We start from the raw sequence: 24,671 nt of genomic DNA on the forward strand, positions 1-24,671 counted from the left end.
TATTACCACTAGTTTATATATATCTATATCTATATCTATATAGTGTGTGTGTGTGTGTGTGTGTGTGTGTGTGTGTGTGTGTGTGTGTGTGTGTGTGTGTGTGTGTGTGTGTGAGTCGTGGGGCTTAAACTCTAGGCCTGTGCGCTGTTCCTCAGCTCTTCAGCTCAAGGTGAGTGCTCTACCACTTGAGCTACAGCACCACTTCCAGTTTTCTGGTGGTTTATCAGAGATAAAGAGTTTCACGGACTTTCCTGCCTGGGCTGGCTTTGAACCTCGATCCTCAGATCTCAGCCTCCTTAGTAGCTAGGATTATAGGTGTGAGCCACCGGTGCCCGGCTCTAGTTTTGTTGTTGTTGTTGTTTTTTAATCTTTGTGTATAGCCAAAAAAATGTGAGATATTCTGCCAATCTTCTTAAGGAATTTTTGTTCTTGTTGTTGTGTTCGTCATGGGGCTTGAACTCAGGGCTTGGGCTCTGTCCCTGAGACTGTTATACTCAAGGCTAGTGCTCTACCACTTTAAGTCACAACTCCAATTCCAGTATGGGAGTGGTTAATTGGGAGATAAGAGTCTCATGGACTTTCCTGCCCAGGCTGGCTTTGAGCCGCAAACCTCAGATCTCAGCCTTCTGAGTAGCTAGGATTACAAGTATGGGCCACCAGCACCTGAGAAGAACTTTTTTTTTTTGTTTTTGGTCAGTCGTGGGGCCTGAACTCTGGGCCTGGGCGCTGTCCCTCAGCTCTTCAGCTCAAGACTAGCGCTCTACCACTTGAGCCACAGCGCCACTTCTGGCTTTTTCTGCTTATGTGGTGCTGAGGAATCGAACCCAGGGCCTCATGTGAGGCAAGCACTCTACCACTGAGCCACCTTCCCAGCCCTCGAGAGGTACATTTTTTTCAAATTGTCCGTCACTGTCTCATGGTTATTTCTCATCCCAGAAAGCTATATTGAGTCTTACTGAAGAAATCCCTACAAAAGCCATGAACTGCCTAGGACTCAGCTTTGGCTTAATTTAAAACACATAATGAAATGCTTGACAGCAATGACAGAAGACAGTTAATTCATTAGAAACAATTATTCATCAGGTTCACTGTAAAAAAAAAAAAAAGGGAGGGAGAAATCTTCACAGAGCATAGAAAAGTGGAAAAGAGGTCTTTGGCAAATGAACTTGTGCACTGTTCTCAGGATTTTGTATGAAATATTAATAAGGTCTGTTGTCTGAACATTCACATTGGACAGTGTGCACTTCCCCATCCAGTAATTATATAACAGAATGGAAGAAGTTTCTCATTAGTAAATGAACATTCAATTTTGGCGCAGGATGAAAGCCTCTTGTATAAGATGGCCAGTTTTATTTGGCTGTGTTCAAGCTCAAATGTCCTGCTCGAATGGTCTTTGGTCAAGTGGTCTTGAAAGTCCTTATTTAGATTCAAAGTTTTGTTTGGAATAGATTCAAAGTCTCTGTCACATGCCTGATTTGAGCCTACATATGTACATACACACTGCACATACACGCTGAGACACACGAAGACAGATTTTAAGTATATTTAAGAAGAATGTGGGAAATATTCAAACATGAGGTTGAGTGATCATATTTGCAAAGGCAAAGGTTTTCTTAAATGACCTCTTCCCTTAGACATCTGACCTATATTTTGCCCCAGGAAATGTTGACTCTTTTGATTTAATTATTAAAGCTTTCATTTTGTAGGCAGAAAACAGAATATAGGGCATTAAATTGTTACAGTATAAAAATAGTCAACATGATGACTGTGAATGGATTAAATTTGGGTCCTTGAGTGCATTTCTAATTAACTACCATTAACAATTGTTTTGTTTTTGTCCTGTTAATTTCACATACTCTATTGATGCACAAAACTATGTTTCCCTGGAATGATTTATCCCTGACACATCCCTAATGATCCCAGACGTCCTTTCCTTGCCAATTTGTGTACATAAACAATAGAGAAATGCAATTAGGCGAGCGCTTTTTGGAGTTCTTAGAGCCCTGCCTTTCCCTGCTTTTGCAAGCCAACCCTCTTCCCCACAAGAGTAAAGGGCAAACCTCACAGGCCCAGAATGGTCAGCTTTTGTTAGTCCTCCACCCCTGGTAGTACTCTCCTGAGTGTTTCAGAAATGAGAGTAGCAAGGAATATTACTTTCTATTTAAATTGTAAACTATGTAATTATTCTAGATGCCAGATCTGACCTACTTTTTTGGGGGTGGGGAGGAATTCCTACTCATTTTTTTTTTCTTGCCAGTCCTGGAGCTTGAACACAGGGCCTGGGTGCTGTCCCTGGGCCTTTTTGTACTCAAGGCTAGTATCCTATCACTGGAGCCACAGAGCCACTTCTGGCTTTTCTGAGTAGTTTGTTGGAGGTAACAGTCTCACAGAATTTTCTGCCTGGGCTGGCTTTGAACTGTGATCCTCAGATCTCAGCTTCCCGAGTAGCTAGGATTAGAGCTGCCAGTGCCCAGCTGGCTTCCCACTCTTGCTCAGCATTTTTTGTTCTACCCTTTGTGCTACACCTCCAGTTTCCAGATCTAACATACCTTAAATTCTAGAAGCAGTTCTTTGAGGTTTCATGTATGTCTAAGGGTTTTTTCCTTCACAAGTCCCAACATTTAGTTAAGAAATTAGTAAAGATTATTCCCTCGGTCTTCCATAAGTTGAAAACCCAGAACCATACTTTGCATCCTGAAGGGATTTGTTGGCAAAAAGCCAATGAAGAACGTAAGGCTTGAGAGCCAATAGGCAGAGAATACGATGCTTTTGCTGGCAGAAGGTTAACACTGAAAAAAATACAATTGGACACTATAGTTGTTATATTTTCTTTCTTCTTTTTTTTTTTTTTTTTTGATATAGATGGGGGAAGAATGGAAGGAGTGACACTGATCAAGATGCATTGTACTCATATATTTATTGACAGGCTGAATTCAAATGCCTTAGTGCCACTACTCATATAATAAAAAATAAACCAATAAATATATTTATTGTGCTAAATATGGAATTCAGGGCCTCAGACATGCTAGACACAAGCTCTACCACTTAGCTATACTCCCTAGCCCTTCATTTTTAAATGACTGGGCAATTATTATTATGATCATGAGTCAATTCTGTGTCAGAGTATTACTTTTATAATACTTAATGTGAGACTTCTCTAATAAACCATCTACTTGCATAAGTTAAAATTTTCTGTTAATTTGACACTAACCCTCAGAGTTAAATGGTCAGATTGCTTTAAAATTTATGAGAAGCAGAAGGGAACTACCCGTGTGTAACAACTTGGAAATTATTTCAAGCTGCTTTGAAAGGAGAAAATGTAAAGCAAGTTTTTCATTTTAACTCCTTCATAGCTCTGTGTTAGGAGGAAAAGGGAAGCTCAGCAGTTACCATTTACAGAAGGGGAAGTTGGAACGAAGATTAAATAGCTGGTCAAGGTCACTCAGAAGTCAGGGACTGTGCCAAGAATAGAGCCCATTTCCTTGATTCCCAAGTCTCTGGCTCTGAGACTGCAGAATAGATATTCTGCAAGTACATCCAATAAGTAATCACCAAATAACTTTGATCCTCTGCAGTTAAAACTTAAGTGTTGAAGACAGATGATGTTTCTATTTTCTATATTGTTGGTACCTAACAAATATTGATGTAATGAGTACATACGATTGACATTATATATTTAAAATGAATACTGATGATATACAAAATCAGTTTGTATGATATGGGCAACATTAATGTAATATAAATAACAGATTTTTAAACACTTACTTGGGAAAAAAATGTATTTTGCAAGGAAATATTGTGCAGCATTTTTTTCCTTAGAGAGAACTTAATAAGTTTTTATCACTGTATTTATTATAATTAATGCTCTTTATTCCTCTGTACTTAAGATTTATGACAGTTAGATGGAGAGAGAGAAGTTTCTTGTGCTCCCCAAACAAAACCACAATAATCAAAGGTTCCAACTCTTCAACCTCTTTGTAGCAAAGACACACACAGTATATGATTAAAAACAAGCTTTAGCTGGGTTAACTGTGATTCATTTCTATAATGGTAGCTTCTCAAGAGGCAGAGATCTGAGAATTACTGTACAAAGCTAGCACAGAAGCAGACATATCTGTGGGACTAATTAACCATCAAAAGGCTGAAAGTAGAAGCATGGCTCCAGTGGCTCAAGTGGTAGAGCACCAGCCTTGAGCATAAAAGCTGAACAACAGCAGGAGGCCTGGAGTTCAAGCCCCTGTACCAGCACAAAACAAGGCCATGTTTTTAAAAAGGAGAAAAGATACCCAGAAACACTCAGTGAGACAGAGGATCTAAGTTACTGGGGAGGCCCTGAAAGGGTGACCTACAGAAACCCATTCCCATCTTGTGTTTAGAAGGAATTGGTCAAAATAGCTCAAACATCCAACTGGACAAGAAGTTCCAGTCAGACCTGAGGGTGGGCTTTCACTCAAACACACATGCATGAAAGCAATCTTCAATACTTTAGTTTCTTCCTGAGAAAATAGAGCTGATGATCCTGAGTATGAACAAGTGATGGCAAAAACTGCAGAACCTCAAGGCCCTAGGAAGGCCCGCTTCCTCCAATCCTGTCTTGTCACTTGTTCTAGAGAAGACTTACAAGCCAGTACCGTGTACCAGTACTTTGGCAAAACTCACCAGGGACCTGTGAGATCAAGAGTGGCTGTTGGCTTGGGAGAGTTTGTAGTCTTATTTGTTCCAGAAATCCAGTGTGGACTGGTAGAGCCAGAGACAGCTGTTCCACATGCCCGCCCTGCCCCACCCAGACTTAGGATATGGCAGGGCAGAGCCACTTCCTGCAGGGATGGGAAAGGGTGAGTGGGACCAGGGAGGGTCACAGAGCAAGGAAAGTTGCCTCATTCTCCTACTGTACTCTCCAGTTGATTCTGTCTTCTACATTGGCCTAATTTTTCAATAGCCCCTTATTTTTTTTCCCTCCTTCTGAAAGTCATAAACTCGGTTTTCCTCAATTCTGTCTCCTTTTCCCCCTCAGACCTACTAGATGGCTATTTATAACACAGAACAAAATTACATTTTACTTTCCACAATTTCTCTTCACTTCTCGGAAAAGAGTTGTTAAGCTTTCTCACTGTTGTGTAAGTAATATGTAAAAAAAAAAAAAAAAAAAAAAATGCCCATAGAAGTTCCTTAGAAGTTCTTGGGTCTGTCTTAGAGAATCAGTTCCTCCCCCTCCCCCTTCTCCACAATGCTGGCAATAATAATGTACCTTGCCCAGTTTTGTTATCTCAGTAGAGCCTCTCTGTGAGGTGTGTTTAATTATCTTTATTTCATGTGATCAGAAGCTATAAAGTACAGGTGTTGAAAGATACTAGAAGCTCAACATTCTTAGGAATGCTTCTTATGTTTATCCCAGGTTAACATGGAGTAGGTCTAACAATATCCAGAAATCTCTATCCTTTGTTGAAGATAAGGGGAAAAAAATCCCCAAATCCCTCCGCATTCAGTGTTGACAACTTAATGTTATTAAACATTCAAAAAGAACGATCTATTTCTCTTCCCATATTAGTACCTAAACATGCAGGATAGTAAAAGAGACTAAGATTCTACTTTATTTCTTCTTGGTTCATTAGCTGTATGAATTTAAAGTAACTGTATCACATCCTTTGTCCCTAATGTTTTCTTCTAAACTGGTACATCAAAACCTGTAAGTTGGGGGCTGGGAAGGTAGCTCAGTGGTAGAGCGCTTGCCTTGCATGAATGAGGCCCTGGGTTCGATTCCTCAGCACCACATAAGCAAAAAGAAAAAAGCCAGAAGTGGTGCTGTGGCTCAAGTGGTAGAGCGCTAGCCTTGAGCTGAAGAGCTGAGGGACAGCGCCCAGGCCCAGAGTTCAGGCCCCACGACCAGACCCCCCCCCCAAAAAAAAAAAAAACAACAACTGTAAATTGGGCTGGGAATGTGGCTTAGTGGTAGAGTGCATGCTTACAATGCATGAAGCCCTGGGTTCAATCCTCAGTACCACATACACAGAAAAGGCCAGAAGTGTGCTATGGCTTAAGTGGTAAAGTGCCTTGAACAAAAAAAGCTCAGGCCCTGAGTTCAAGTCCCTGGACTGACAAACAACAACAACAGCAGCAGCAACAACAAAAAACCCTATACACTGGCCTGTGTTTGAAATCCTAGCTACTCTAAAGATTGAGATCTAAGGATCTCAGTTTGACACTAGCCTGGGCTGGAAAGTTTGTGAGAATCTTATTTCCAATTAACCACCAAAAAACCAGAAGTGGAGCTGTGGCTCAAGTAGAAGAATGTCAGCTCAGCTTTGAGCAAAAAGCTAAGGGGTAAGCTAGGTGTTGGTGGTTCACACCTGTAATTCTAGTTACTCAAGAGGCTGAGATCTGAGGATAAAGGCTCAAAGCCAGCTCAGGCAGCAAAGTCCGTGAGTCTCTTATCTGTAGTTAATCACCAAAAAGCCAGAAGTGGAGCTGTGGCCCAAATAATAGAGTGCCAACCTTGAATGAGAAAACTCAGGGACAATGCTCAGACCCTGAGTTCAAGTCCCAGTACCAGCACTAAAACAAAGAAACAAACCCTCTGCCAAAACTTGTAAATGATACATATTAATAGGATACCATGAGATGTTTGGTAATTGTGTATATTGTTCAATGCTTAAATCAGGTTTAAGCTGTCTCCTTAAACATGTGTCATTTTTACAGGATGAAAACACTCAATATCTTTTACCTGTTGCTTTCTGAGATGTACAGGGCATGACTGATATTTCTAGTTACTCTAGTATGAATAGCACACCAGGGTTTCCTACTAGTGCCTTTTAGGAACAAATTGTAGACAAAACAAAACCATTGGACACTCAGTTAAACCAGAGCTCATTTGCATATTTTACTATATGCTTTTTTTTTCTTTTGGTGCAAGTCTGTGGGCTTGAACTCAGGGCATGGGTGCTGTCCTAAAAGCTCAAGGCTGGCACTCTACCATTTGAGCCACAGCTCCACTTCCGGCCTTCGGTGGAGATAAAGAGTCTCATGAACTTCCCTGCCTGGACTAGTTTTGAACTACAACCCTCAGATCTCAGCCTCCTGAGTAGCTGGATTATAGACATGAGCCACTGGTGCCTACCTGCCACATTTTCTTTTAGGGAAAAAATTTCTAGCTGAGTAATAGACCTGGTAGTTTTAAAATACATTTATATATTTATCAGACTCCAGAAAATACCATTTGAGTTGTTTGAATCTCTTCTTATATTAACTTAGATACATTAATTAGCTGACCATATTAAACCAAGTAATAATTTTAGAGAACTTAGAGAAATGTATTCTAGCTTCAGAAATAAATTAATGCTTCAACTGTGGCCATAGTTAGATGTACCTATTAAGTAGAGCCTAAAATTTAAGCACTAATAATTTATTTCACATAGTTAAGGGTAATCATATGTATTAGTAGTTCATTCTTTTTTAAAGATCATGTGTCAAATCCCACTGTGCAAATATATTACTATATAATGCCAAGTAAGTCTGATATAATATTCTTTTAATGAAACTAGTGAAAATGTCTACAAATGAATGTACATTGATTTAAGTGTGTGAACAATCTATTTTTATAAAGACATTTGGAAAGCTTTAAGGGCTTCATTTATTGAGATTTTACTTTCCCTGTGATAAAGTGAAATAGAACTGTTTGATTAGTGTCCCAGTGTACAAAGATCTCAAAACTATGTAACCGGTACACACTAGCTTAATTACCAAGGACCAGATCTAGTCCTGCGACAGATAGGACACTGGATCAGTAATCAAGTCTTGCTGATTCAAAGAAGAAGAGATGCTAGCAATATCTAGAAAGAAGTCTCTATGATCTGCTCACTCACCTTAGGCATATTATTTTAAGCAAAGACATCCTAAAGAAACGAACCAGTGTGGTTCCATTCCTGATCTCTCTTGTTAATAATAATTTTTAAAAATGTGCTTTGAACAGAATTCAAGTGGCTAAGAAACATTTAAGGCAGGGTTCTGGATCTTGGAAGAATTCCAAAAGGAATAAGAAGGTATCTTTCTAGGCCTTGTGAGAAAACTCCATAGTCTGGGGGAAAAATCTCATCTGCCTTGAAGCAATTGAAAAGGTAGGCTCAGGTTCACAGGTCTGAGCACTGTCCCTGAGCAATTCAGCTCAAGGCAAGAGCTTTACCACTTAAAGCCACAGGACCACTTCTGGTTTTCTGGTGGTTAATTGGAGATAAGAGACTCATGGACTTTCCTGCCTGGGCTGGCTTTGAACCATGATCCTCAGAACTCAGCCTCCTGAGTAGCTAGGATTACAGATGTGAGCCACCAGTACCTGGCTACAAATCATATTTTATTAGTACCATTGTACCTCAAATTTAGACTATTATGTCACTCATTATTTCTAACAGTTTATTCAAAGTAAGTAGAATCAAGGTTTTAAGATTTGATATTGAAATACAAGTTTGAAATATCTATAAAAGGCTTTGTGGCTCCATAAAAATTCAATTCTTCACATTTATCTGAATCTAGTATCCTTAGTTATTTTTATTTATTTGCATGATAGCTCAGATACTAGTACTTCAAAAAGCTGGGTCCATAAATATAGATGACTACACACAAATCAGCAGGCTAACAAAAGTCTCAGTAACTTGTAAACCAGACACAGTGGAAAAGGATGTATTCGAGATCTGCAAGTTCTCTATGTATCTGTTCTTAGGAAATGACACTCACATGAGAAATCAGACAAGTGTGGAAATAACCACTTCTCAGGAATTCCATATTCAGCAGTAACTTTCCACTATCTGAGTGCTACCTGCTACCAGCATGGTTAAGACACAAGATGAAGCCTGCAATTATGGTAAGAAACTAGAAAACCGAAACAGCCACTTCTATTTGTTAATGGAAGAATTAGGCCTCATTTACATTTTTATCAAGCTCGTTTCTTATTGTTGTTGTTATGTTTTGTTTTGGTTGCATCCTCCCAAACACTCTGCGAGTGGAGTGAAAAGCAATGAAGAAACATATTTTTGGAATAAGGATAATTCTTGGCCCATTTCAATCATGTCTTATTGTTGTACCTATCAACTCTATTCCTGTCCTTCCGATTCGCTCCCATGAACTATCCTAAGTATCAACTCTCTAGACTAAACAAAAAGGGGAAAAGCAAAACAGGATGGAAGGAAACCCTGCACAGTGAGCAGGGGCGGGGATGGATTCATTCAGCAGATGCACTCTGAACATGTGCTGGGTATGCCAGGCCTGCCCAGCCCTGCAGGGAGGGAGGCAAGCTTAGCGAGCTCACAGCTTAGAGAGAGACAAACATGTGCCTATTGAGTGTCAACAATAGTGTGAACTAGTACTGTTCATGCTGGGAAGGGAGAAGTAAGTCTGAGAGAGATAGTCAGGAGGCTTCCCAGGGAAGGTAGAATGACAGCTAAGCCTAGGGGCTTAATATAAAAAGACAGTCTTGCCAGGTATAGTAGCACAAGCCTGTAATCCCAGTATTGGGAGTGCGGGGGGAGGGCAGGATTGTTAATTCCACACCAGCCTGGGCTACAAAGTGAAATACTATTTTAAAAAAATGAGAGAGAGGGTATAGGGGGAGGGAGGCTAAAGAGGAGGGGGAAAGAGAGAAGAGGGGAAGGGAGAGGAGGGGAGAGACAGACTTCTTAAGGAGGAAGAGTAGCCACTGTCTACCTGTTTCCAAAGGGAACACATTTGCCCATCTGCCTCTACCAAAGAATCTTCACTCGAAGTGGCAGAAGATACTGGAAAGATGTCAGGACACACCCTGTGCCTACCTTGTCTTGGAATAACTGTAGTTGCAGGGCCGCCAGAACCACTTGATCTCAGGCTGAGGGAGTCCATACACGGTGCAGGTCAGGGCCTGTCTGCTGCCAAGTGGATAGAGAGTTGGGTCTGGAAGGGACGACACTGACTTCTCATAAATCTGAGGTTTCACTGGCAAGGAGACAGAGCAGGACAGAAGTCAAGAACTGTTCCTGTGACTATCCTCTAGGCATCACAGGAAGTACCCCTTTCACTGGTTTTGATGTCAAAGAAACAAAAACCAAACCCCCTAGTTATCAAGAGAACGCCTACTTTAAAAAGCAGACCTGTTTGAAGAACATTAAAGGCTGGATTTCATGGTATGTACATTACACTTTTAATATGTCAGTGATTAAAATCATGTTGCCTACGGAAGATAAGCAAACATGAAATTGGATGGTGTTAGGAGTGAGCTCTTTCTTTTCTTTCTTTCCTTCTTTCTCTCTCTTTCTTCCTTCCTTCCTTGCTTGCTTGCTTCCTTTCTCTCTCTCTCTCTTTCTTTCCTTTCTCTCTCCCTCTCCCTTTCTCTTTCTCTCTCCTTCTCCCTCTCCATCTCCACACCCCCCCCTGTACTGGGGATCAAACCCATGACTTTACACATGTTAGGAAGGCCCTCTACCAGTGAAACCACATCTCCCAACCTGAGAAATGTTTTAAAAATAATAATCTAAAATTCAGTTTTGAACTATTATTGTTTAAATAATAGGCCTCGTGGCTCAGGTCTATAATCCTTACCGCTTGAAACCAGGCCAGGCAGAAAAGTCCATGAGACTCTTAATCTCTGGTTAACCAACAAGAAGCTGAAAGTAGAAGTGTGGCTCAAGTGGTAGAGTGCCAGCCTTCAGTGGAAAAAGCCAAGTGAGTGCAAGTGGCTCTGAGTTAAAAAAATCAAACCAAACTAAAACCAAAGTTTTCTTTGACAGTATCATAATGACTTTTTTTTGGGGGGGGGGTCAGTCATAGGGCTTGAACTCAGAGCCTGGGTGCTGTATACTGACTTTTGAACTGATTTTTTTTTTCATTAGTTTTTTCCTGCCCAAGGCCCAAAGCATCTAAGAACTATAAACTTACTATTTACGATGAGATTGGCAGTGAGGTTTTTAAATATATTGGACTGCCGTATGCTCAGTAACAGTGTGTAGTCGCCTGCATCCTCCGGGGTTACATCCTTAATAGTTAGTGAATAGCCGTGAACCAGGTAGCGAGCAGATTTCTCTGTTGCTGGGAAGCCGTCCTTTAACCTGAAATCACAAGCAATTGGTAAGTCCCTTCACAAGCTTCACTTTGGCATCACACTCCCATTTTGAGCATTGATGTTTGGGATTCCAAGTGGACCATTTTGAGCCTTTGAACAGTCACATTGATTTTTAAATGGTGCTAACTGTTCAGTAAAGAAAGGGATGTGTGGGTTTTAGACTGGCTAATGTTTTGCTTTTCTTGGCAGGGAGGAAGACATAAACTAGGAGAAGAAAGTGAAGTGACTTAAAGTACCTACAGGGATGCTGGTATAAGTATTAACCCAGAGGAACAGGCTCCGATTCCTCCCCAGATGTTTTCCAGAGTTTTCCATGAGGCCCCAGGAGCAGCATAAGAGCCATTGTAAGTCAGATCAACTAGATCACTTCTCCAGATAAAAATACATAAAAATAGACGTTCCTATTGTGGTCTCATGTGGAGTTTTTATTAGTCATATAAATGGTCACACCAGTTGTCCCTTTCATAGCTCCCCCCCTCCACACCCCCATGAAAGAATTGCTAAAGCAGAACAAAGCATCAATTTAAAACAATTTTGAAACCACTTTAAATATAGAATCAATGTCTTGATATCTTCACTTGTGTCTCAGGAGGCCTGCAATCTTGGCCTGCCTCTGCCACCAACTGTACTTGGTTGAATGTGTGACTGTCCAGTGTGAGCTTCAGTGCCCTCAGATTTTCTATAGGTTCCCAAAGATTGTTTCAATTCGAAAGTCCAATGATTTCATGTAAATGTGCACTTCTTTAAATAGGCCTCTTGGATCTGTTAGGAGGTTAGTATGTTCTGTAAGAAGGCCTAATATTGGAAATGGTGTCAGTTTACAATCAGATCTGCAGTCCTGCAAGCAAGTTCCTATTACTACGGACCCCAGTTCCAAAGCAATTAAAATGACTGTGCTGTATTTTATGATTATAAGTATCTTAATATTAATGATACTTCCTATGAACAAAACAGTGACCTTTGTTACTTAGGTAGTGGAGAAATAAGCACTAAAGACAACATGCTCAGACAGAGAAAGAATAGATGTACCTTTTAGTCATTCAATCACCATTAAGTTTTCTATTAGGGATAATAATTTACTATCAAACCTTTAAAGATATTATCATAGGCAAGATATCATAATTTAAAAGATCATAAACCAAAAATATTGCTTTTCTAATTGTGATGGCATGAAGGCATAGACACAATTGAATTTTTGTTAGGAATTTTCTATTCATTATTTGAGGAAACTCCAAACACTCCACTTGTATGATACTGAAAGCCAAACTAAGTCCGAGTTGAGGAGATTCCAAAATGGCACCACTTCTGTAAACTGTAGATTGTTTTTCCTAATCTATTTTATACCAAATCCTTTGTTTAAAAGGTAATGACTTAAGCCAGAGATGTTGGAATTTAATGAAATGACTACAGATTATAAACAGATTACATTGTTTTATATAGGTGTTGTACAGGCATTTTTTTTCAAGGAAGAAAAAAAAAAAAACATGTAAGGGCTTTCTGAATATGTAACCTTCAAGCCAAAAACAACTTCATTAGTTCAAGTAGGTCCATTTGTCCACTCCTTCAAATGAATAAGTCTTGTCTCTATTAATGTTTAATTTTACAACAAGACTGGAACTTTCAACCCAGCTGGATGTAAAAGAATTATTTTCGGTATGCTCATTACAAGGACCCACTTCTTCAGGGTTAATAGAGCATGTTACATTCTAGATGCTTCCTAGTTATTGCTTAATACATCCCATTCAGAGAATGTTGACATCATATGTAGGTTTTAAGATGCAGAAATTCAGTCTTGCTGAGGGACTGAGTAAACTGAAACAAGCCCTCAAACTCCCAGCTCTTGCTTCATTCTAGTGCCTGTTTTCCCTTTCCTTCCCTCCTCTGCCCTCTTCACCAACACCACCCAGACACCCCACAGCCGTTGGCCCTCCTGTGCTACCCTGAACAACTTCTCACAGCATTTGTTTTCAGGAATTTACTCTTGCCTGTGCTTACTTACAAAAACATCTTTAACTGATATAAAAATTATGAGCTTACCATACAACTTCTGGTGAGGGAAAGGCCTTTACTTTCATGGCAAGCCTGTAGGACCTCTTGCCCGCTATGGTTTCATGCACCTGCTGTTTCCGATGCTTCATAGTGATGAATCCATTTTCTTGTTTTGTTTTGTTTTTAAAGGAGAAATAATAAAAATAAATTGAAAAAAGAAGAGTTACATAAATAAAACTGCCCCAGTACAGGAGGGTGACATCAACAAATAAATGGCATAGCTGAATTAAGACGATGCCTATCAGTGAGACCAAAGGTTGAGCAATGGAGAAAACATTTCTTTTTCTTTTTTTATGTGTGCTGGTACTGGGGCTAGAACTCAGGGCCTGAAAACTGTCCTTGAGCTTTGTGTTTGTTTGTTTGGTTGGTTGTTTCGCTCAAGGCTAGCACTCTACCACTTGAGCCACAGTTCCACTTTTGTCTTTTTGATAGGTAACTGAAGACGAGTAAGAGTGTCAAGGACATTCCTGCCCAGGCTGGCTTCAAACCAGGATCCTTAGATCTCAGTCTCCTGAGTAGCTAGGATAAAAGGCATGAGCTACTGTTGCCAGGCCCACATCCTATTTTTATTTCTCTACTTCATAGTAGTACCAGGGAGATTTTTCTTTCTCCAGCTAATAAAGGTAAAATTGATCAGCATTTTCTGTTTTGTTTATATAGGACTTTAAGTGAGGAATTTCATAAATATCTTATGACCTAACTGAGTTATTAACCATAATAAACTTGTAAGGAAAAGACTGCCCAATTCCAAAGTCTATTTAAAGAGTACTTAACATGCTTAATTTGTCTCTTTGGCTGAAGGTAAAGAGAAGACCACGTCAAAGCTTTCACAATGGGATAACTATCAGCTAAAAGTATGTTTACTTGTTTACAGAACTCAAAGCGTGAAATTATTAGGAAATAGAACACAAGTTAGCCTTGCTGAACCATTGCTTACCATGCACATGCACAGAGGTATTCACAGATTTGAATGATGGTCCACTCTTCACACGACAAGTATAAATGCCTTTGTCTCTCTTCTGCACGTTCTCAATAGTAAGAATACTGTAGAACACATTGGCAAGGGGATCACTTTGGTCTAGCCGTTGTCTTATGGAAGCCCTCTTCATTGCCTTTAAAGAAAACACAACAAACAAAAATGTACGAAACTTTAAGTGTTTAACATCATGAGATTTTAGGATATCTCACAGCACGATTTTGCTAACTGCTGCTTTTCATAGGCTAAAAGCAAGGCCTGGAGCAAGATGTTTGGAAATTATATCTGTCTAGACGTGCTTCAAATAGGCAGTAGAGTAGCCTTTATCTAGACTTAATTTCTTCAAATGGACTTTCACATCATTAACTCAATTATTTTTTACAACCACCTAGTGAAATTGGCATTGTTTGTTGCCCTTTGACCAATGAAGAAACAGAAGCAACAGACATTGGCCAATGTCAGCTAGGAACACAGCACTTGAGTAGGAATCTAGTGTTTCTCTTCTAGCGCACATACTTTTCTAAAGAGTAGTCTATTCCCTAGCTGTAGAAACCAGAAACAAACATAAGCCACAAGTATCTTTAGTGTCTAACATAATGACAGTGCTTCTTCATAAATTAGCATGTATTCCCCCTCAGAAATAACTGTATTCCCTCTGTCCATCACCTTTACAACAAAGTAAAATTGTTTTAAAAATTAGCACATGCATTTCTTTGCTAATACTGGATGAATCCTAGCTTCTCCTATTAAGGTAGAATACTCATTTCATTGTCTCACTATTTGAGCAATACTGCCAATTTTGGTGAAATCCTAATAATTGGATCCAGGACATGCAAATCAAAGCTATAGAAAAATTTAGTCAACAATTTGGAGGGTGATCTCTCAGGAAAAGGCCAAAGGAAAAGGCCTTGAGGCTCAGCTATATGAACTTGCCTATTTTAAGACGAGATTATATTGCCCTGTTAATTGTTCATTTTATAATCCATTTCCTCCTCTCGATCTTTTCATAGAAAAAAAAGACTTTGGGAATGGTCCAGACTGATCTTTGGATCTTGAATTTAGCTCTTCCCTTTGCCATGCTTAATAAATAATCCAATGGCTTTCTCTGCTGGCACAGACATGTTTAGGACATTTTCTTCAGCAGTAACCAGAGAAGAGAAGCCAGTCACTACCATCAAAAGTCAGAGGATCAGCCTGTAACAAATTTCAACTCAACAAGAGATTTTACTTCCTGTGAGAACTCTTTCCCTCTCAACTTAACACTGGTACTGTTTCCGCCTTGGAAAACAACTCATTCTATATTTCAGGCAGGGTCCCTTATGCTTCTACCAAGGTTGGCCTTAAACTCCAATTCTCATATCTGCCTTCCACCTAGCTGGGATTTTTGTTGTTGTTGCTGTTGGTCAGGGGGCTTGAATTCTGGGCCTGAGCAGTGTCCCTCAGCTCTTCAGCTCAAGGCTAGTGCTCTACCACTTGAGCCACTTTGCCACTTCTGATTTTCTGAGTGATTTATTGGAGATAGGAGTCTTATGGACTTTCCTGTCCAGGCTGGCTTTGAACCTTGATCCTCAGATCCCAGCCTCCTGAGTAGCTAGGATTACAGGTGTGAGCCACCTGGCGCCCGGCTCATAGCTGGGATTTTAAGTATGAGCATACTTGTAGTCTTGTACTATCAATGTTCTTTATAGCAGCAATGGCAACAGAACAACAGTTTCTTCTCTTGGCATTTATTGAAATACCTTATTTATAGCAAACTATAGAAATACTGCTACAAACCACTGCATTTTTTAAGTTAAATGGAACAATGCCATTTCATAGAAAATTCTGTAGTTTCTATAGTTTATCATTGTCTCTACAGAGTTACTAAGTTATTCTATTTTCCATGGCAAGAAATGTGGCAAAACAACAATAGGATCGTGCATTCATCTTTTGCATACAATTCAATCAAAAATTAACTTTGGGATCAGGCATAGCTCAATGACATAACAAATTGTACTTGGGAAACACCACATAAATCACCCTAACACACAAGAAATGGGAGTGGCCAGAGTCTTCTTAACAGTTTATCATAGTTTCCCCATCCATATATTTTAAAATAATGGTTGTTGGCACAGATGTTCCATTTGAGTAAGGGAACCTTGACTCAGTGGTCAGCCTTCTCATTTTTCTGAAGGGCAGAATTGCTCCTTTGACAGTTAGTTAATGGAAGATGGGTGGCTGGCTTGTATCTTCTCCAAACATGCCCTCATCAGGTGCCTGACAGTCTGCCAGGACCTTAAGTGAATGTACAAACAAAGGCAGCCTCCTGAAAACTTGTTGTTACAGAAGACAGTCCCCCTACCTGTCATTTAGTGATAAATTTCTCTCTCATCGCTAAATCCTAGCGCATCGCTTCCAAGGATGAAACAATTCCTTTTTCCACACAGAACCATACAATAGAAACAGCCACCTATTCACTTCAAACCCAGTAGAAACAGCAACCTATTCACTTCAAACCCCCAACATCAAAAGACAGTATCTGGATGATGTCATACTCATGAACTGGCAGGCCAGCAAAGCTTTCTTATCAAGGTAGTCACAATGACACAGAAAACAGAATTTTCTCATGGTTTTCATCTTAAAAAAAAAAAATCCAGTGGGATGTAACTTGCTTAAAAAATGGCTCTCAGAAGAGATTAAAAAATTGAAAGTGGGTCACTCACTTTACCAGGGTAATTCCAGGTCATTTGTACTCTCGTGTTCAAGGCAGTGGTGGCTGTACAGTTGAGGACAAGAGTGTGACTGCTGAGTAATCTCACGGGGCTTGGTGGGCTTATCTGGACGTCTGTGATGGTATTGGCTGCAAGCATAAGAGAGTGAGAAGGTACAAGTCAGGATTCCATTGGGCAGATGAACCCTAGAACATTCTGGCTCCTTTCATGTCTTAGAGAGTATCACTTACACTTACTTTGCCGATGTGTGAGATAGTTTGTTTGATACACATGTCCATTGACAGATGTCTCGCAGCTCAGAAGCCCAATTTCTCTGTATGTTGCTGTTGGTATTATAAAGCCCTTCCTACTGTCCCAAATGATTCTTTCTCCATCAGGGAGCAGAATATCAAAAGGAAACTGAAAAGGAAAAAGAGGCTTTAACATCATAATTGGAATGTGTAATACTTTTCTCATGGGTCATTAGGGTGAACACATTTTTCATGAGGGAGGAGAGAATGATGAAAGGGATGACATTGACCAGGCTGCGTTGTACTCATATATGACTTTGTTGAATGGCAACTCCTTTGTACCATGACTTAAAAACACAAATAAAATTAACGAAAGAACAAAATGAAGAGAGTTCAAGAAAAAACACACCAGTTTATTGTCATTGGTTCTTTAGCCCTTTTCATATAATAAGATATATTCATATCATGATGAATGATGGAAATGATGGTCATGTGTGACCAGCCTTGGCAACAAGATGCATGTACCCAGGATAGGCTTGGATGGTCAAATCTGAAGCTGTTACATCAGATTTTTTTAGTCAGAGCCTGTAATTTTTTGGCTTCTGAAACTTTCCATAGTAAACTGGTCTAGTTTTCAAAATCCAATCTGCATTTTTTTCCCCACCGAAACTGCAGATTATCCTCATGTGTCTCCATCATCTGGAATTTTGGTAAGCCAGAACTGTGTCTTCACATTCTGCCTGGCTTACTAAGAAGGGACTATCAGTAATTCCTCGTCCTTCAAGATTTGTAACACTAATGGAGCACTTGCTGGGGTTATTCTGAGAATCTTGCGATACACAAGGCAGGCTGCTCAGTGAAGATGGTATCTAGAAGCTGCAGACACTGTTCATAATGAAGAGCTCTCCAGTGTTCCTGAGCACAGGGAGCTCATACATGATTTGCTTCTTTTCTTATGTATGTACTGGGGGGTCGAATCCAGGGCCTTGTACATGCTCGGCAAGTGCTCCACTACTGAGCTACAATCTAAGCCCCTAAGAAGGTAATGTTTAAACACTACGGTATTAGCATCTTGGGATTGAACTCTAGAAAACTGTCATTGCTTCATAGATTGGCCCAGCCAAATTCTCCAGATACTCAGGCTGCCAGCCCAGTTTCTGAAATACAGTTTGAATACCACTTACTTACCATAGGTGGATGAAAGAAAAAAATTATCTTCCCTCAGCAAATTATAGAAGAAATGCCCAATGTCCATGTAGAAACTGGAAATCTCCTCTCTTCTTTTCAAAGTACACCTGACACACACATATCCCTCTCCACATCTTATTTATTGACACTGCTTGTTAGAGTTCTGAATATGGATCTATGATCCTATGGCAGAAATTTCTAGTCCAAAAGTCACTAGTGCCTCTGTCTGCTATGAGTTGCTAGTGGTGTAATTAAAGTTAATTACATCTTGTTTATGGAAAACTGAAAGCAATTGAGAGATGCCTTTCATGTTTCAGTACATGCAGAAGAATTTACCTGTTCTTGTAGGAATGCTTTGCTTTCAGAAGGAAAAGAAATCATTCCTTCTAATATGGCAGAAACAATTAGGGGGAAAGAACAGAGCAATTTAAGTCAGGGATTGAAATCCAGGGACTGAAATAAGCAAAAACAAGTCATGTGCTGAATCTAAAAGTGAGGCTTGCTGAAAGACCTCAGCAGAGCTAAAAAATGGATTTGCATTTCCTTGAAGGTGTTTCTTAATCTACCTGTTACTACCACTAGTACTCTTCCATAGAGGAAGTACTTTTGTTTTTAGCTGACAAGGGCAAAACTAGAAAATGGGTATTTAGCCCCATCCACTGTGGCCATGGCTGTGTGTGTTATAAGAGACAGACAATCCTTCAGAAAAAATGAGAGCTAAAAGACTATTGGGAAATTATTCCAGCGGAACAAAAATGATTAAAACTTCTCCAATTAACCACAAAAAACCCCCAAGAAATGGAACTGTGACTCAAATGGTAGAGTGCTAGCCCTGGACAAAAAACGCTCAGGGACAGTTCCCAGTTCAAACCCCAGGACTTGAATAAACAACCACCACCACCACCACCACAGCAAACCACTTTCCTCTGCTTATTTGCAGTGAAAATACTCTTGAGAGAAGCATCACCCAAATGTACCTTTTTTAGAGTAACAATGATGTTTGGTGACGTAACTCGGCAGGGAATGATGAGCTCCATTCCTTCAGTCATATGTATAAGTTCAGGTATTTCACTGTGCATCTCTACGAAAGGCCTATCTGCATCTGAGGAAAAAGAAAGACTTTGTAATTGAAACACCAACAAATAGATGCTGTAGCTGACCCAGCTGGCTTTCCCCTTAGTGGTTAAACTAACTTGCACATTCTCAAACTTCACCTCTGAATCTGACCCTAAAAGAAAAAGCTCCTCTAATTTTGTATTCAGTTCTTGCATTACCTGGATGCGCTAATAGGCCATGGCGGGGTGCGGGGGAGAGGAACTTGCAATGAGAAGACTATTTTGCATAAAATTCTCACTGCAGCTATGCTAAATGTCCCCAGGAAGTGCCCTCCAGAGTTGTGACAAAGGGCGCAGGTGCAAGTGAGCAAAGTCAACACCTTTAGTATTGAGGTGATACTAGTGTAACAAACGTGCAGATTATCATTTGAATGACAGAGCATGAAGTAAAGGCTTTTGAGACCTTTCCTGGTGGGCTAAGAATGAATGAGAGTGTGATGTGCTGAGGAAGAGCAGGGAGGGGCCACAGGAGCAGTGTGGAAAACTGCCTGTATTCAGATGCACTTAAGTCTGTTTCTTTACCTTGCTCAGGGTATCTACTAAGAGAAAAGTATCTTCATGTACTTGCAGAGAGGTCTGCTAAAGACCTTAAATAATTACCAAAATAATAACTCATTTGAAAGTATAAGCCAGACACAGGTGGAGCATGCCTGTCATCCTAGCTATTCAGGAGGCTGAGTTTCTGAGAATCACAGTTTGAAGCACCACCCAGGCACAACAGTCCAAGAGATGCTTATTCCCAATTAACCAGGAAGCAAGCAAACAAACAGAACAAAACAGAAGTACAGATATGTCTCAAGTAGCAGAGTGCTGGCTTTATATAGAAAAAGACTGGAAAAGGGTCAGTGCTCAGATTCTGAGTTCAAATCCCAGTACTGGCACCAAAAAAAAAAAAAAGTGGCATTTGATATCCCAGAGGCAAAGAAGATTTAAACCACCTGTTCAGCTTTCCTGGAATTCCTTAAAAAACCCAGACAGGTATCACTTCCTTTTAGAATCATCCTTCCTATCACCCGGACTTTAACCTCAGGAGCAAGAAGCTTTTCTGGAATCAAAGTTCTCAACACCCCCCCCCCCCTTTACCACCATTACCTCCCCCCCACACACACCACCCTTGGCTCAAACTTAATGGCCCAGAAATCCTGTGTGAACTTTCTCCATCTGGACTGAAAAAACCGACCTGGCCCAGCCTTGCTTGTGGATACTGTCTCGGATCTGTATGCTAAACGCCTCTCTCACTCTAAATGCCAAGTGGAAAATGAGCAGGTGGTGGCTATCCAGTTATGGATTGAATTGTGATCCTACCCCACCACCACACACACACACACACAAAAGAATAAAGATATGCTGAGGTCCTGACCCTCGAACTTCTGAATGTGGCCTAACTTGGAAATAGGGTTGTTACAAATGTAATGACCTCAACTAAGGAGAGTATACTCCTAATCTGATCTATTTGCTGGCATCCTGGTAAGAAGATGTCCATATGCGGACAAAGGCAGAGTTTGGTATGGCATCTGTAAGCCAAGGAATGCCAGGGATTTCTGGGCAACCACCAGAAGGCAGTACTCAGAAACAAATATGAATTCCTCGACAGATTTCAGATGAGGCTCAACAATGAAAACACCTTGATTTCAGTGTAGCACAGGAAACAACAAAGACTAGAAATAAATACATTAAAATGTTCACTATGATTATTTTTGGGTGGTAATTTTATGAATTATCTTCTTACCTATCTTCTACCATAATTATCAGATTTTCTAGAATGACCATTTATCATTTAATAATTATTAAAGTTTAAGACTATCAAAACACCAGCCATTTAACTTGAGAAAACTATACATTTTGCATTTTTAGCTTTGTGTTCTCAAACAGAATGAGACTTATCTGTCACCATAAAGTCATGTGTTCTTTAGGAATTTGCAATGGGTGCATAACATAGGCAAAGAGGAAAAGTTAATTATATGGTGACAAGTATTCCTTATCAGCATTAAATTCTTCCTCTAAATAAAGCTGCTGAGCTAGACATTCAGCTAGAGACCACAGGGATTTGATCATTCCTTTCCTTCCTCCTGTGGGTCTATATTTTTGTCTCCTTTGTGAGTCCCAAGGTAAAACACAAACACCAGGAAATGGTTTAATTCATTTAACTAAGTTGTACATCCTTCATATTTAATTTACTGTCTCCCTAAACAGCCATTTTCAACAAAAGACACTGGTATAAAAAGTTCCTCCAGGAAATACTAAACATCAGTGAAGTCATTTCCAGGCTAATGAAATGCCAGCTCCAAATGCAAATAGAAAAGATGAATTCAATATGACTCTGACTTTCTTCCTCCTTTGTCTCTTTGGTCCCCCAAACACTTACATATTACTACAGCTACTGGCCTCTGAAAGTCAATTCCTTTGTCACCCGGGGGCCCACGCAATTTATGTTTAAAGATGGCATAACTTCACTGATTTGTGTCTATTCAAACCCAATTCAAAACACATCATTTACATGACAGTTAATAGTGACTTTAATCCACTGCTTGCAAATGAGTTTATGGCTGTAGATCTGTCACTCTTTCTTTACACACACACACACACACACACACACACACACACACACATACCAGTCCAATACAATCTGGACTTACAGAATGTTTCTGCTGCAATTTGCTTCAAGGAAGGGCTAAGGAAGAACTTGCCTGACATAATACAAATATAGTTTGTTTTGTAGGACCATAGATACAAGCAAAGTCATGGCTCCATTAATATCAACTGCAAAACCACTTACTACTCCCCTGGGACATATTCATCTTTGTCACAAAATTAAAAATGACTTCTAACCCACCAGCAGTGGAATAGGGTTTCCTGAGACCAAATTGCCTGGTTGTTGAAAGAGTAAGGAAGAACTGCTCCAAAAGACTGCCAGCACACTGGTAGCTCAGAAACACTATCACCAAGGACTCACGACAGCACTGGATAGGTAAAGTCATGCTGCCTTCACCTCTCTGAACTCAGAGCTCAAAGCACTGACAGGAACCTGGCAGAGAATATGAGGTTTCCTTACCCGCTGGGATTATCTGGTTTATCACTTTTCCTCCAGGATAAGTGAGCTTGTCTCAAACGGTGACCCTTGTTCAGATGGAATTATGTCTATTTTTAATACATGGATTTTTTTTCTTTTAGAAATCTATAATTGTGTTGGCACATTATGTCTGTTTAGACATACAGGCCTCAGCCTACCATTCTTATTCTTCATTTCTGACTAGCATCACTTGGAAGTTAGTTTGGACTCAAAGCAAGGAAAGGATCACCAAGTTTAGGAAACTTTTGACTGGAAATGGGGTTCAAGAATAAACACTTTGCAGGGTGCTGGTGGCTCACACCTTAATCTTAGCTGCTCAGGAGGCTGAGATCTGAGGATTGCAGTTGGAAGCCAGCCCGAGCAGGAAAGTCTGTGAGACTCTTATCTACAATAAACTACTCAGAAAAAGCCAAAAGTAGCACTGTGGCTCAAATGGTAGAGAACTAGCTTTGAGCAAAAAGAAGCTCAGGGCCTGAACTCAGGCCCTGAATTCAGGCCCCAGGAGTGGCAAAAAAAAAAAAAAAAGTAAATATCTCATTTCCTAACACATATACATTTTAAAGATTTTCCTTTTGTAAATAAACCTCTTCCTGACTTCCTTTCCCTTTCGTTTCATTCTCTTTTTCTTTAAGTTATCATCATGAAGAGTCTCATGTCTATTAAAGGAGGGTGTGATTTCCATTGATTGAGGAAGAAATGGAGAGAATAAAAACTCATCAACAAATCCCATGAAGACAACCCTATCTAGACATGAAACTAAGAGTCTTCATATTTTGAAGCATATATAGATCTCTGGGATAGTGAAACTGTATGTTTACAATATGAGCAGAAAATGGAAAGAAGCAAATTCTTCAATGACTCACACTGTCTACCTAAAGCCTTTGACAATTCAAAACAGCTTTGGGACAATGACAAGAAAGCTGGTATGGCCATATATACAACAGACAAAACAGATTTTAAAACAGGAAATATTAGTAAAGATAAGGATGGACACTTAATAAGATGGCCAACCTATTAGAAAGATATAACAATTATAAACACATAAGTACCAAACAACAGGACACATTAGAACACATAAATTAAAAATGGATAGAATTTAAAGGAGAAGCAAACACTTCAACTATAATATACCAAGATTTCTGTATTTCACTTTAAATAACTAATAGACAGCTGGACAGATTTTTCAAAAATGAAAATGTTGGTTTCTTGAATACTACTATTGATTAACTCTACTGAACAGGCATCTATAGAACACTTGGCTCACCACAGTAAGATATGTGCTTTTTCAAGTGCAAATGGAAAAAAAATTAAAGATAAACGATAGCCCATAAAACGCTAAAGCATTTAAAAGAATAGAAATAATGCAATATATATTGTCTGACTAGAGTGAAATGAAATTTGAAGGTAATAACAGAAAGGAATTTGGGGAAAAAAATCTCAAAAAATATACAAATTAAGCACTAACCAATGAAACAGAATGGAGAAACAGCAGAGAAAACTAGTCACAGTTGACTTTTTAAAAAGATGAACACAACTGCTAACCCTCTAGCCAGAAAAGCCAAGGTACAAGAAGAAAAGACTGGCCAGGCACCAGTGGCTTGTGCCTGTAACCCTAGCTACTCAGAAGGCTGAGATCTGAGGATCATGGTTCAAAGCCAGCCTGGGCAGGAAAGTTTGTGAGACTTTTATCTCCAATAAACCATCAGAAAACTGGAAGTGGTGCTTGGCTCAAGTGGTAGAGCTCTAGCCTTGAGCTGAAGAGCTGAGGGATAGCGCCCTGGTCCAGAGTTCCAGCCCCACGACCAACAAGAGAGAGAGAGAGAGAGAGAGAGAGAGAGGACTTAGATGAGGAGAATCGAATTGGAAGTGAACTATATAAGCATTAATACTATTCCCAGAGTAAAAAGAAGGATAGAGAAATAGAATTCTATGTCAATAAATTAGATAACAGACAAAAAGGTCAAACATTCAAGCTACTGCAACTGAGAAAACATAGACAATCCAAGTCAACCTGTAATAAAAGATTGAATTAGTAACTTAAAACAACAACAACAAAAATTGCCCACAAAGAGAAACCAAGACTCAGATGGAAAGTAAGGAATACCAATTCATCACTTCCCCAAAAATATTCGAGCAAGGAAAACTTTTGAACTCATTCATTTGGTGAGGCCAGTATAATACCCACACTGAAGACATTACAAAAAACTACAGAACCGTATCTCTTATGAGTATGGATACAAAGAAAGAAATCTTAA

General features: G+C 39.7%; 1 protein-coding gene across 2 annotated transcripts in view; it reads right to left on the minus strand.

Annotated features, from left to right (window-relative positions):
• Flt1 (fms related receptor tyrosine kinase 1) overlaps nt 1-24,671 on the minus strand; it is a 184,212-nt gene that overhangs the window by 112,219 nt on the left and 47,322 nt on the right. For both annotated transcript variants that reach the window (XM_042685381.1, XM_042685382.1), the window contains exons 4-10: nt 19,209-19,333; nt 17,050-17,212; nt 16,805-16,941; nt 14,064-14,238; nt 13,115-13,232; nt 10,894-11,063; nt 9,795-9,954 (exon numbers count right to left, since the gene is read on the minus strand). In XM_042685381.1, coding sequence (XP_042541315.1) covers nt 9,795-9,954; nt 10,894-11,063; nt 13,115-13,232; nt 14,064-14,238; nt 16,805-16,941; nt 17,050-17,212; nt 19,209-19,333 — 1,048 coding nt within the window. The remainder of the gene's footprint in view (nt 1-9,794; nt 9,955-10,893; nt 11,064-13,114; nt 13,233-14,063; nt 14,239-16,804; nt 16,942-17,049; nt 17,213-19,208; nt 19,334-24,671) is intronic.

This window comes from Dipodomys spectabilis, unplaced genomic scaffold (genome assembly GCF_019054845.1).
Source record: "Dipodomys spectabilis isolate Male_0828 unplaced genomic scaffold, ASM1905484v1 ptg000095l, whole genome shotgun sequence".
Classification (NCBI taxonomy): Eukaryota; Metazoa; Chordata; class Mammalia; order Rodentia; family Heteromyidae; genus Dipodomys; species Dipodomys spectabilis.